Source organism: Mauremys reevesii, linkage group 8 (genome assembly GCF_016161935.1).
Source record: "Mauremys reevesii isolate NIE-2019 linkage group 8, ASM1616193v1, whole genome shotgun sequence".
Lineage (NCBI taxonomy): Eukaryota > Metazoa > Chordata > Testudines > Geoemydidae > Mauremys > Mauremys reevesii.
This window is the reverse complement of record NC_052630.1, coordinates 31,688,109-31,702,216: the sequence shown is the minus strand read 5'-3', so window position 1 is coordinate 31,702,216 and position 14,108 is coordinate 31,688,109. Positions and strand designations below refer to the sequence as shown.

The 14,108-nt window shown below is 38.5% G+C and overlaps 1 protein-coding gene across 4 annotated transcripts in view; it reads right to left on the bottom strand.

Moving 5' to 3' along the window:
* RANBP17 (RAN binding protein 17) overlaps positions 1-14,108 on the bottom strand; it is a 265,755-nt gene that overhangs the window by 82,471 nt on the left and 169,176 nt on the right. For 3 of the 4 annotated variants that reach the window (XM_039484081.1, XM_039484082.1, XM_039484084.1), the window contains exon 19: positions 5,623-5,726. The exons of the other annotated variant lie outside the window; for it this stretch is intronic. In XM_039484081.1, the coding sequence (XP_039340015.1) occupies positions 5,623-5,726 (104 nt within the window). The remainder of the gene's footprint in view (positions 1-5,622; positions 5,727-14,108) is intronic. 4 annotated transcript variants of the gene reach the window in all.

Genomic DNA, 14,108 nt, shown 5'->3' with positions numbered 1-14,108 from the left:
CAGGGTTTCACTAAACAATTGTGGAAGCACACAGAGAAACCAATAGGGGGAATTAATGTGTTAATCTTTTTTCATTTTTGTAAAAATATCAAGAGAAACTAAATATAAAACTTTCAATAAAGTAGCATTTGGCAACAATGTTAAATATTCGTAAGTCCAGAAATGCAAAAGATAAGGATCTCATATTAACTTTAATCCACCCACATAATGAATGGAGTGCTGTAAATTATTTGTTGTGCTACTAAATGTTAGCTTACACAAGGCCTGAATTCTACTTTCAGATATGCACGCACTAGTCCAATTGACTTCAATGGGAGTTGCAGAGGTTTTTCTGAGGGTAATTTGGGTCCTATGTGAAACACGGGTAAATAAAGGTTAGTATGAGAACCTTATCATTTGGATTTCCTGATTTCTGAGTGTGCAAATGACCTGAACATGCAAGATGCTCAGAGCCCTCAATTCTCATTAACTTGAGTTGAGGTTACCTCACAGGAAATGCTCAGCATCATGCAGAATTGGGACCTAAAATGATAATATTAACATGACATTCACCTACTTTTTGGCATTTAATATACTTATTCTTCCATGTGGAAAATAAGTGTTTAGCAGACGTGTGGCCTATGTAAAAAAACTTCACAGCAACACTGCATATCTCCTATTAAACAATACTAAGGTGCAACATAAAAAAGATACATCCACATCCAGCAAAGTAGGGTGAAGGTGGAGGATTCAAGAGTGATCTTGACTCTTTTAAACACTGGAGCCACAGAAAGAAAAAGTCCACGAGCAAGGCTGACTATCAGGAAAGAAGGTCAAAGGAAAAGTAACAGGAGTACTTGTGGCACCTTAGAGACTAACACATTTATTTGAGCGTAAGCTTTTGTGGGCTACAGCCCACTTCATTGGATGCACAGAATGGAACATACAGTAAGAAGATATTTATACATACAGAGAACATGAAAAGGTGGAAGTACTCATACCAATTGTAAGAGGCTAATTAATTAAGAGAAGCTATTATCAGCAGGAAAACTAGGAGCCTCTAGAAAGACTCCTAAGATATTTAGCACCTCATTTGAACTTGCCATTGTTTGAAGTCAGGCAAAGATAGGAATGAACCCATGGTCAGAGGCCTGTGAGACAGGGACTACACATACACACACAGCTAACCAACCCACCCTGAAGTAAGTACATATTCATTGATTTAGAAAAGCAACTGTTGAAAAACATTCTTTCTGATAAAACATGTAAGAAACGTCTGGGTAGCAAGACTTATAGACGCCTGCTAAATGGGCGCATGCCACACTTAGGAAGTGATGACACAGTAATGTTCTACCAGAGGGCCTTGAAACAGCAGGTCATTTCACATGCCACTGAGTACTAAAGAACAACTGAGTGATTTGAGAAAAGCCACTGAATTTCTTTGGTTTTAGAATCTTTACTTTCTACTACTATTATTATTATTATTATATAAACACCATCCACTCTTATATATACTATTCTTAATATACTTAAGTACATAAAGTCCCACTAAACTCAATGGTGAAGTGTTATTCACTGGAACTAGACTCTGTATAGTAGTAATACTGAAGATGTACACTGATGCCAAAACTGCTCATACAATGACACCCTAACCACATAGTGTATCCAGGTAAAATCCTGGCCCTTTCACCTAAGATCTTGTGCTCACTGCGGTTGAGTTTTACACAGATGTGGCAGAATAGGGATTAAACTCCCAATATATTCTGTAAAAGCAGCAAAGAGTCCTGTGGCACCTTATAGACTAACAGACGTTTTGGAGCATGAGCTTTCGTGGGTGAATACCCACTTTGTCGGATGCAATATATTCTGGTTTATTAGCCCATTACGAATTTGCAAATGACACTAGTGGGTGTAAAATTGTTAAGAAAAATAGTAAATAACACTATACACTTAGCACCTTGTGGGCCGTCATCTTGAGGGCTCCTAACATGCTTTGTAAATGTCACAGAATAATATAAGCAGCATATAACGGGATCACTTCATTCACAGCTGAAATGCAGTCATATCTGGGTGCAAGGTGACAGCTGTTTAGCAGCACACAGCAACACTAGACAATAGCTTAGACTCAGAAGCAAATAATACTGTATCCAAGAGAAATAGCAGGGGAATTTTAGGTAGTCAGAATGCTGGCTTATAAACTGATTTTCATACTAATGAAATAACTAGCCTCTTTCAAAGTATTCTTTCATCCACAAACCAAAAAATGGTAGGTCTGCTTTAGAGTAATTTGAAGGTCCGTTCTAATTTTTTTTAATTTTTTTTTTAAATTCTGACATTATGGTTTAAAATCCTAAAAAAATATTATTTTCTGAATTTCTAAATAGAAAAGAACTGAACATTTAAATATTTGTAGGGGGAAAAAAGCCCAAACAGGAATTGTGGCTTGACAGTGTGTGCCAAGTTTCTGACTAATGCAATTTGAAACAGACGAGATACCACTCACACCACCCACCCCCAAAATGGGGTTTGTAATGGAAAGTCTGACAGACCCTTAACTACAGTGGCACTACTGGGTGCAGCTATAATATTACCCTCATAATTCTACTATATAATAACAACAAAGAAAAAAAAGGTGAAGGGTCATTGTGCTTTGTCTTTAGAATTAAGATGGCTGTCTTCATCCTTACAGCATACTCTTAATTCTGGAGACACGTCTTAATAACCTCTAAATAGTTCCAACAAAAGAGCCATGTCAGAGGAATGAGCAGGCCCCAAGGTGTTTCAACTGGAGTGTTTTCATCTGCCTTTATTGCTCTATCCCTCTCCAGAATTAAGGCAATAACCTGTGATAAATTATTCAGGAACTGCTACAGGGATCAAAGCAAAATCATTCTGTTAAAGTGCTGTTTGCAACATTTGGCACTTAGTGTGAAAACTTTTAATGTGTGCTAGCTGAAAATCAAGGATTTTAAATAATTTAACAGTATGGAGTTTTTACGAACCAGCTAAAGATAGCATGTTGCTATTTAACTGCCCTTCTTCCTCCAATACAGTTTTCATTCATTCCTATCAAAACTGAGGATGTCATAACTAACATAAAAGCACCACTGAGGTTCACTCTAGCCAGTCAATATATTACTTAACTGGACTGTCAGGGCAAATCCAGATATTTTTGAGGGGAAAAAATGACAGTAGTTTTAATACTATGATTTCCCACCCACTCCCCTTCATTTCAAAATGGAAAAAAGCTCACGATAAATACTAAGGTTCTCTTCAATTATATTAGATTTTACTGGAAAACAAACTTAAAAGTATGTTTTATATACAGGTTTGTTAACTGCAAATGTATTTCAATGAGGAAGAGCTCCCTTGTTATGATCATTTTTCAGCTGTGTACTTCAGAAATATAAAAAACCCCAGCCAGTTAGAAAATCCTAGTAAAAGCCACAAATTAAATGAATTTGGCAGTCTTGGGCCATTTTCATGGTGATATTTTAACAGTGTCACCTCCCTGTGGATTGGAATACTAAACATTTTATTGAAGAAGAGAACTGAACTGTTTTTGTTTCCAGTTCTTTCACAATGAAGTACCTGAAAGCACTTTTGCATGTATTATTTATTCATCATGATAGAAAAATAGCTGTAACCTAATAAATTATATTTAAAAGAATTTAGAGCAAAAGTTTTGTTTATGATACAGCAACAGATTTAGTTCTTTATCAGTAGCTTAAAGCACCAAGTTTCCTTTATATAAATTAGACAGATGGTGCTTACAGTAGAATTTACTAAAGGTCTGTCACAACAAATGCAGCCAAGCTGCATATTTAATCACTGCAGAACCTTGTCTACCTGCAGCTGCCAACTGCTAATCCAATTTCCCTGATAAATGTGGCAAGAGACACGATCAGCAATAAAGAGCATCTAACTCCATTTTCCTGCAGGGCGTCTTTTGATGAACATTTAGGACGGAAGAACGGAGTGCACTGTGTGGCCCTGGCTTGTGGCAGCTGCATGCATTCTGAAGACACAGTTCTCAGGTTACTCACTTAATTCTGCCACTATCATTATGTTGCTATTGATCTCAGTAGCTCTTGTCTACACAGCATTACTCTAGATGAAGCTGAATCAGGCAGTTATCATGCATCAAACTTGCTCAAAAGCCTGGAGATTTCCCTTTAATTACTTGTGATTTTATTTGCAAATACCGTTAAAGTGTAATCAAGCAGTCACTTTCCAGGGTCGTTAAGAACTTGCTAGTTTAGGGATATATCACTGGAACTCCATTAAAATTTCTTCAGTAAAACAGTTTCTCACAAACCAGACAGGACTGCAGCAAAATTGTTTTAAATACAATAGAATACATAGATAAATGCAGTTTCTTACAAAGAGGGGGATTCTAAAAATGATCTCTTAGAACTAATTGTTAAAATCAATAATTTTCAAAATAAAAGGCAAACACTTCCGGACTCTCTCTATTTAGCATGTGAAAAGCAGCTTACAAATTAAATACTAGAAGCAACATCAAATACAGAATCTGGGGTATGTGGTCTTTTTCACAGTACCCACTGAAGCAATGAGCATTTTTTCTAAGTATTCAGATTTTCTAAGATGTTAATTTAATCAAAGTGGTTATAAACTATACATGCTCTGTAAATGTGAGTTGTGTACACACATTATTTGTCAAACATTTCTAGCATGTTTGATGACAGTTTCCATTTTCAGGAAAGGGAGAGAAGAAAAGATGGTGACACACTGTTAAGGTTTCCATCATATTTTAAAATAGCAAATCTGTTTGGGCTTCCCATAGATTACGCAATGTATCTGAAATGGGCACTCTAGAGTGCATTGTTAACTGTTTGTTCATTATGGGGAGGGGAATCTATTTAGCACAAGACTACTTTAATGTATTATCATTCCTGATGCTGGTACTCCCATTTAGCACGTCCTTTCCCCCCTAAAATATACTGTTGTTTTGACACAAACAGCTTGCTACACTTAAGGATTTTACTAATAAAACATAATGTTGTGTTAGATATTATGACTGTTGCCACAGCTGAACTGACTTGTCAAATCAATCCTAATATGGCTCCCACAGGCACATAAAAACCTTATTTAGCTATCAGTTATCCTAATCACTTTGTTCAGTTTAAGGATGCAATACTTCAAGACCGGTTCCTATTTATACATATATGCCCAGCCATTTAATAAAGTCTTGATTTATATATTAAATTCTTGTTTGAAAAAAATACTTTAAAGATGCAGTGTTTTATCAAGTGTATTACATCTTTCCAAATCTCCACAAATAAATATGTTAATACATATGAAGAAAATAAAAACACATACACAGAAAGACGGCGTATTACATAAGAACCAGGCCAAATACCACAAGAGGGAAATCTGTCCCTTTGATTATAAATATGGCTGAAAAGAGAGCACTTTATTGTCAAAGCATTCCCAAAATCTAAATGTATGTGTAAGAGGCTGACTTGCAGGAAGTCATATACAGCCATTTTATTTCAACATTATATAGAAAATTACAGACACATATACATGGCAAAGATGAAAAAATTTGAAATATTTACTTCACAATTAGCTTATTTTACTGATAAATAATTTCTTTCCCTATTACTGAAATAAACCTACCTTTGCCTCCTCTTGTTTAAAACTATTGTTGAATATCTGAGTTACAGTTTCAAATGAAACTGTAAGGGGTAGAATGAAATTCTCAAACTCATCCTCGTCTTCACCTACAGAAAAATAAAATAAATTAAAAACAAACAAACGAGCATCACAGCACATTCATACTGCCATTCATTAGGGTCCAATTCCACAGTCCATTTGAAGGTAAAACCTCCATTGATGTCAAAACAACAGGAGTACTTGTGGCACCTTAGAGACTAACAAATGTATTTGAGCATAAGCTTTTGTGGGCTACAGCCCACTTCAACGGATGCATAGAATGGAACATATAGTGAGGAGATATATATATATATATATATATATATATATATATATATATATATATATACACATACAGAGAACATGAAAAGGTGGGAGTTGCCCAACCAACTCTAAGAAGCTAATTAAGATGAACTGTTGTCAGCAGGAGAAAAAAAACTTTTGTAGTGATAATCAAGATAGCTCATTTAAGACAGTTTGACAAGAAGCTGTGAGGATACTTAACATGGGGAAATACAGTCAATGTGTATAATGGCTCAGCCATTCCCAGTCTCTATTTAAGCCTAAATTGATTGTATCTAGTTTGCATATCAATTCAAGTTCAGCAGTTTCTCGTTGATGTCAAAGGGAGTTTTGGGCCAGGACAGTAGAAGTGGACCCTTAGTTTTTAAATGTTTTTACTGAGGCACACAGATTGAATGAACATAAAATACAGACAGAAACTTTAGGTCACAAATGACTTAAAACTGAGACCAGTGTCTCTCCACATGTTCTGTTTCTTTCTCCTTTTTATATTTCTATTCTCTCTTAGGTTGGAAAGTCCAGGTCTCAAAAGTTAGAAAAAGCCAAAATTAAGGTTGCCCATGCAACCTTAATTTGGCCTCTTGTGGGTACGCAATATGATTCAATCTTTAATTATGTGATCATATACTATTTTTTCCACAGGACCCCCGCATCATTCAGTGCACAGAATGGACAGTGCTCACTGAATGAACAGATATTCCTCAGGCCTTATTTACTGCACTGTTCAAACCCTGCTCTGAAGATAGGATTATTAATTTCCTTGTTGGCTTTTCTCTGTTGCTTCTTACTATAGTATCTGAGAGCTCCACAAATACCCACGAGAGGAGAGGTGAGGCACACCGATTACAGTCAAAAGCGTTTCTACTAATTTTGGTGCTCAATTTAACCCAGGACCATAGCACTTTACATATTCAAATTACATCTGCCACTGACTTCAGTTGCAGCTGTGAGTGCTCAGCTCTTATGCAAATCAGATCCCAGGGCCTCAAGTTGGGCACCCAGAAATGAGAAATATACAATCACTGATCACTTGTGAAGTCTGGTTTAAGTAACTTACCTACCATCACTTAGGAACTCTGTGGTAGAGGTAGGTATAAAATCCAGTTTTCTAGGACAGCATTCATCTGTATTAACCATGCTTTCACTGCAATCCCCTGCCTCATTCACTATACACCTTCCAACTTGTACAACAAATGAGGCAGGGCCCATCCTTTACTACTCAGCCCTGATTCATCCCCAGAACAGGTCCATACTGTGCAGTGCATGATGCAAGGCCCATGCAGATAAAAATAGTACGTGATCATGGAATTAAAGACTGTATCATAATGCATATACATGGGGGAAAGGGGGAATTAAAGTTGCACAGACAACCTAAATTCTGGCAGAAAAGTGTGCTTGACTTTGCAACCTTAATAATATTCTTTTAACAAAGTGTGTGTGTGTCCTGCTGGTGCCTAAAGTCCCTAGGCGCCTACATTTCCACTGGTAAGTCCCCAAGGTGCCTCATTTTTTGTCTCTGGGTATGTGCACAGCTATCTCAGTCTCAACACAACCTAGCAACTTGGCACCTAGCTAATGCCTCAGCCACAGCTGGATTCACAAACAAGGTATTTCCCCACCTATCACACCTGTGGGGCCCGATCCAGCAGGCATGCTCAGTGGGTGATTAAGAGCACACCTACTGGATCAGGCCCCAAACAAAATACAGCTGGCATAGCAGGTAGTGTGGTGATGGTCCCCCTTATAAATACTTAAAATATTCATTTGACCAATGAGAGAGTGAAAATGATTCTACAGCCCAGCTGTTAGACCCATGTTCTAGTTCCTAATCCAGGGAATATGCAAGTATTTATACAAAGTGGAACAGCTTAAACGGGAAATACTGAGAGAGACCCACCCCAGAATGCCCTATAGTCCAGGAATTAGGGCACTCACCTGGGAGGTGAGAGATCTGGGTTAAAGTCACTGTTCCATACTAGACAGTGGGGGGATTGGACCCGAGTCTCCAACATCCTGTGAGAGTGCTCTAACTACTAAGCTATTGGGCGTAAGGAGGACCACCAGCACCACAGCCATGCGGTTATTCAGCAATCACCATCTCCTCCTCCTGGGCACCTAACTCAGAGTTGTGAATTCCAGCAGGTGGCAAGGCACTGCACTGCTCAGCACTGCAACAATTACGCCCTCCCTTGTGAATCTAGCCCCTTGACTCAGTTCCATTCTTGCCTACCTAGTCCCAGTCTTCTTGCCATGTCAGTCCTAGTGTCCCACTCTGAGCTACCTGTCCAAGCCCTGACCTCTGCTCCCCAATCCCAGTCTCTCCACCTTCCCACACTCAATCCCAATTTTCTTGCCCAGCCAGTCCCAGTTCTCCCCATGTAACCCAGCTCATCAGCCCCTCCAGCCTTCATCCCATCCATCCCCATTTCCTAGTTCATCTCCTTGTCCAGTCAGTCCCAGTCTCCCCCTTTCCTTAGTTCCTCAACCAATCCCAGTGTTTCCACCTCCCACAGGCAACTGATTCCTAGTCCCAGCCCCACTCTATCCCAGCTTCCAGTTCCAGCCTACCTTTACCTGGTTCTAAGTCCCAGCCTCTACGCTCAACCAGTCCCAACTTCACATTCCCCGCACCAACTGGCTCCCGGTTCCAGTAACAGTTTCTCTTCCTCCAAACCTAGTCCCAGTCTCACCAGAATTCTTGTCTCAATCTACTGTTTTCATTCCCCCCAATCTGGCTTTTCTCCTCTCTGCTTTTGAATCAGATGGCTTCTTCCTTCATGCTGCCTAGGTGCCTGTGTGTGTGTGTGTCACTGAGAGCACAAGAGAGAGGATCCCTGCTCTGAGTTCCACTGCCCAGCCCGGAGAAGCTGGGTATAGCTATTACTGGGAAAGCCTGGCTTTGCACCTGCAACCCAGTCACTCCGTGGCATTTGTGCGTGCACAGTCCTGTCATGTTTAGGAGCTGTGAGGGAAATGAAGCATGCTCAGTGAGGAAGGAATGCTCAGCGATTTTAGCTTCTAAAAATCTAAGAAGTCTCTATTGAGCATGTGTAAACTGTTATTTTTCAAAGGCTTATAATTAGGCCATTTAGCTGGATTTTCACAGGGACAGCAAAATGCCACAGCATGTTAAATTTCAAGTTCTGCTCCAAAACACAAAAGCAGCAGAACCTTTCAAATAAAATGTGATGGGGGGACCATCACCAGAATTTTTAACATGGGCAAAACAATGTATTCTTCCTTAGCACTGTTCTTGGAAACAGCTGAACCACTTTAGCTGAAGTTTTGTAAAAAAAAATCTAATCCAAACCAACCCCCAATTCCCCCCAAAATTCAGCCTAAGGCAGACATCTGGCATAGAAAATTTCAGCCCAAACAAGCAAATGAAAACAGGGTCTTGTAATAACAATTGTTGGGAGACCTTAATAATATGTGGTGCTACCTGCTCTGCCTATAATTATTGCATACTTAACAGGAAAAATGTATGAGCTTTCAGACAACATTTCTAATTAGACATGTTTCAAACAGTAAAATTGCTATAAAGGGATGAAAACATTTTCTGCTTTTTTATTATCGCCCACTAGTGTTATGTAAATATTTTAACTGTCAAAGTTCTGCCATGGTTATACGTTCTGCTAAATTACAATAAGAACCCACTAATTTTTGTTGCACAAATTATAACCATGTCTATAACCTTCCATTATGTTTCATATTTTTTAAAAGCTATTTCCTATTTCCAGAGATATTGTATGTATCACCCAGATACTTTAACTTTTCTGATAGTTTTTCATATTTTTTTTTTTGGGGGGAGGGCAAATTAAAGCTGAGATCCTGAAAAGAGAATTGTGTGGCTGGAACCCTGTGTGTGTGGAGCCTCTCTGAATTCAACAAGGGTCCGCTCTGTACTTGTCTTTGCAGAATCAAGGCCTAAATTTGGTTTATAAGAATGACAAAAACTTGGCTAGATACTGGATCCTTTCATGTGTATCATTAGAGACATTTTCCCCTCAGATATACCCACACATCCAAATTCAGTGGAAACCATTAACACATAACCGAGGACAGAATTTGTCCCATAATTAGGTAAAATGTTTGGAAAAAGCAGAGAGAGGAGAATAGTTATGACAAAAACTGACAAATTAATGGAGGAATTAATATGACCTCCCTCTACAAAATGTCTTTAGGAGACATTTAACCTATTTTTTCTTCAACATTTTGTGGATGAATTTGGTGTATACATAGGATTGGCTAGTTTGTGTATGCCACCTCTAATCCTATATCTCCATTTTTTGCTCTTGGGGCGTGATCCAAATCCCTTTGAAGTCAATGGAAATCCCATCAGCTGAAATGGGCTATTGTCTAAGCCCTTGGTAAGTGACTACGACATGTGCCATATTGTCCAATGGTTGTGTGACAGGTTGGGACCTAAGTAATTTTTTACTGCAACCTAACTGGTTCTTCCAAGTGAAAAAGTACCTTTATGATTATTTTTGTTTTCAAAATAAGTGTAGTGGAGTAAGACTCTTTTAGGCGGCCAGAAATAATCAGCTATAAAACATTCAATTCCTCAAATATTTTAAGTCAGTTAAAAAAAGAAAAATCCAACCACAAAAGCAAGTCTCCATGCACTATCCTCAGTATGATTATTGTATGATCCACATTCATGTAATATAAAAGATGAGGGTTAAATGATGCTTTTTTTTTTTTTTTTTTTACAAAACTGGAAAAGAAAGAAACTATTCCATGAACAAATTACCATTGTAAACTGCTCTTTTGCGATGATTCAAGCCACAAACTAGTGTGCACTTAGACTCATTTATGGCTTCATTATGCCTTTTGAAAGAAAAAAGATCCTTCAATGGCACATTTTGGTGGATCTTTCATGCTTTAAGGGCAGACTGCAGCATTTCACAAGCAGGCATCTCGCTGAGTAGATCTGGCTGTGGTTTACATTAGTTGGTAGTGTTTTATATCCACTGAGTGGGAATTCATGTTGCACTGGTGTAAATAACTACATAGAGTACAAGGCCGTGGAGAATCAGGCCCAATGTCTCCAGGAGGACCTTTTTATAATTTACGTGTAAAGTCTTTGATAATCCAGAATTGAAAGAAAAACTGGATTAAAATTTTCTGAAACCTTTACTTAAGAAAGCACTTTGTTGGAGTTTCAGTAACCATTTTCTTTACTCTATACCTTACATAAGTGAATATTTAGTTTACTTTAAAAATCTTGGGCCATGGAGCAATTTGACAAAATGGTGCAATTGTAAATGTCAAAAAAGTCTATTTTCATTAGAAATACAACCTGGGGCACACTGAGCATTCAAAGTGTAATTACATTCAAACCAGGTTCAAATTACTGAACAGAAACCAAGTACCTTTTAAAGTAAATGCCAATTAATGTACTGCTAATTCCTGCTCCCTCCCCCATGGTTGATTTGGTTTTTCTAACCACTCCAAAGGGAATGGTTTAAACTAATTCTACACTTTCTATAAAAGCCTAATTTACCATGAATTTTTATATTTGAATCCAGAAAAGCACATTCCATTTCTTAAAAAACACTATTTTACCATAAGACTTCATCTTAATTTTATCTCCATGTAAATTATTTTAAAAAGTCAATAATATGAAAAACTTCCTTAACAAATCTTTTCTTCATTTAATTTTAGAAAGCCTGAAAAGGATGATTAGTATGATGACCAATTTTCTTTGGACTAAAACCGATGACTTGCTGCTTGTTTATAAAGCTTACAGTTCTATAAGGTTAAGAATGATGTCATTTAAAAAGTGTGTATTTGTCACACACACAGGAAAAGTATAGCTCATGTGCGTTTGATGTTTCACATCTGTATTCTCAACTGAAAAGCAGAGTTTTCCCTGTACACTTCTCTAGATGTGTTTCTCTGAAAGGTCAGAAACAGACAAGCTAATACACTCCAAATGAGAATCCACAGGATATTAGTCCAATAAGTTTGTTTAGGTCTTCCTCCAGCTACCCCTATTCCTGTCAGGTCTTCTGGCCACTAACGTAGAGGAATCAAGCCAATCTCAATGAACCGTTAATTTCTGGGCAATCACATTTCTCTTGTATTTCACTTTCACATCAACCGGAATGGCATCTTGCTCACACAACACCTCTTTGAAGATGTGACTTTTATCATCTAGATGGGTTGGTTCTGCTTACTCTTTGCTCTTCCTGTAGGGAAGATCACTAAAGCTGCATGTCTGCATGGTTTCCACCAGGAAATTTACTACCTGCTTACAACAGGTGTCAGCAATGGATGCAGCTGAACTGCTCCTGAAAACAGTTGATTTGCAAGTGTAGATAGCTTTTGAGGTAAGCTACCTTTGCAAACATGTTGCCTGCCTAAACCTTTCTGTGGGGACCTGAAAAATCAATTCACTTGCTTAATTCCTATTTTTAACATATCCCAATATTAAAACAACAAATGGCAGAAAAGAGGGTAAAGGAAAGCCCCAAATGTCCTCAGGAAGGAAAGACTATTTTTAGGGTACAAATAGGATAATCACCACCCTCAGAAAAGCCAGGAATAAATTAGGAGCATCTAGAAAATCTAGAGGGTAATACTTCACTTAGCTCAAGAGAGTCCTTGGACTATAGCCAGATTGAATGTAGACTCATATGTCCAGTTGACATCGCATCATGAACCAAACTGCTATTCCAAAATTAACTAAATTCATTAAATTCCAAAATGACAGCAAATTTGTGAGAACAGCTGACTGCAAGCGATTTCTACCACTGATGATACAGGAAATCTTGGCACATCTGTGAGAGTTCCACCAGTTGCAGCTCAAACATTGCAGCATTGCTGATATAAAATGATGGCACTATCAGATAAACCTAGACCTCAAACCCTACTCTATTTCTAATCCAACTTTCTCTCAGAAGGCTGACATTGCCATTTTCTGCCCATCTCTAATTTTAATTTTAATTTGGCAATACAGTAATTTTTGCACAGAAATCTTTAAGGGAAAGAATTATTATGACTATAATTTGAATAATAATACATATAACAATAATATATAAAATATAATAATAATATATATAATAATATAATAATATATATAATTGCATGTAATGGGCTAGCTGATGAAAACTGGTGTGGCTCCACTGACTTCACTGAACCTATGTGAATTTACACTGGTTGAACATTTGGCTCATAACTTATATTTCTTGCAAACCAATCATAGAATCAGGGTTGGAAGGAACCTCAGAAGGTCATTTAGTCCAACCCCCTGCTCAAAGCAGGACCAATCCCCAACTAAATCATCCCAGCCAGGGCTTCGTCAAGCCTGACCTTAAAAACCTCTAAGGATTCCAAGTAAGGATTCCCCAGCTAAAACCCCTCCAGCGCATCATCAGGGATCTACAACCCATCCTGGACAATGATCCCACTCTAGTCTGTAGCAGTGCAAGGGGTTCTTCCGTTCGAAGTGTAGGACTCTGCACTTGTCCTTGTTCAACCTCATCAGATTTATTTTGGCCCAGTCCTCTAATTTGTCTAGCAGCAAAGAATCCTGTGGCACCTTATAGACTAACAGACAAAGACAAACCCAAGAAAGAAACCAACAGGACTCCACTGGCCATCACATACAGTCCCCAGCTAAAACCCCTCCAGCGCATCATCAGGGATCTACAACCCATCCTGGACAATGATCCCACTCTTTCACAGGCCTTGGGTGGCAGGCCAGTCCTCGCCCACAGACAACCTGCCAACCTGAAGCATATTCTCACCAGTAACTGCACACCGCACCATAGTAACTCTAACTCAGGAACCAATCCATGCAACAAACCTCGATGCCAACTCTGCCTGCATATCTACACCAGCGACACCATCACAGGACCTAACCAGATCAGCCACACCATCACCGGTTCATTCACCTGCACGTCCACCAATGTTATATATGCCATCATATGCCAGCAATGCCCCTCTGCTATGTACATCGGCCAAACTGGACAGTCTCTAAGGAAAAGTATAAATGGACACAAATCAGATATTAGGAACGGCAATATACAAAAACCTGTAGGAGAACACTTCAACCTCCCTGGCCACACAATAGCAGATCTTAAGGTGGGCATCCTGCAGCAAAAAAACTTCAGGACCAGACTTCAAAGAGAAACTGC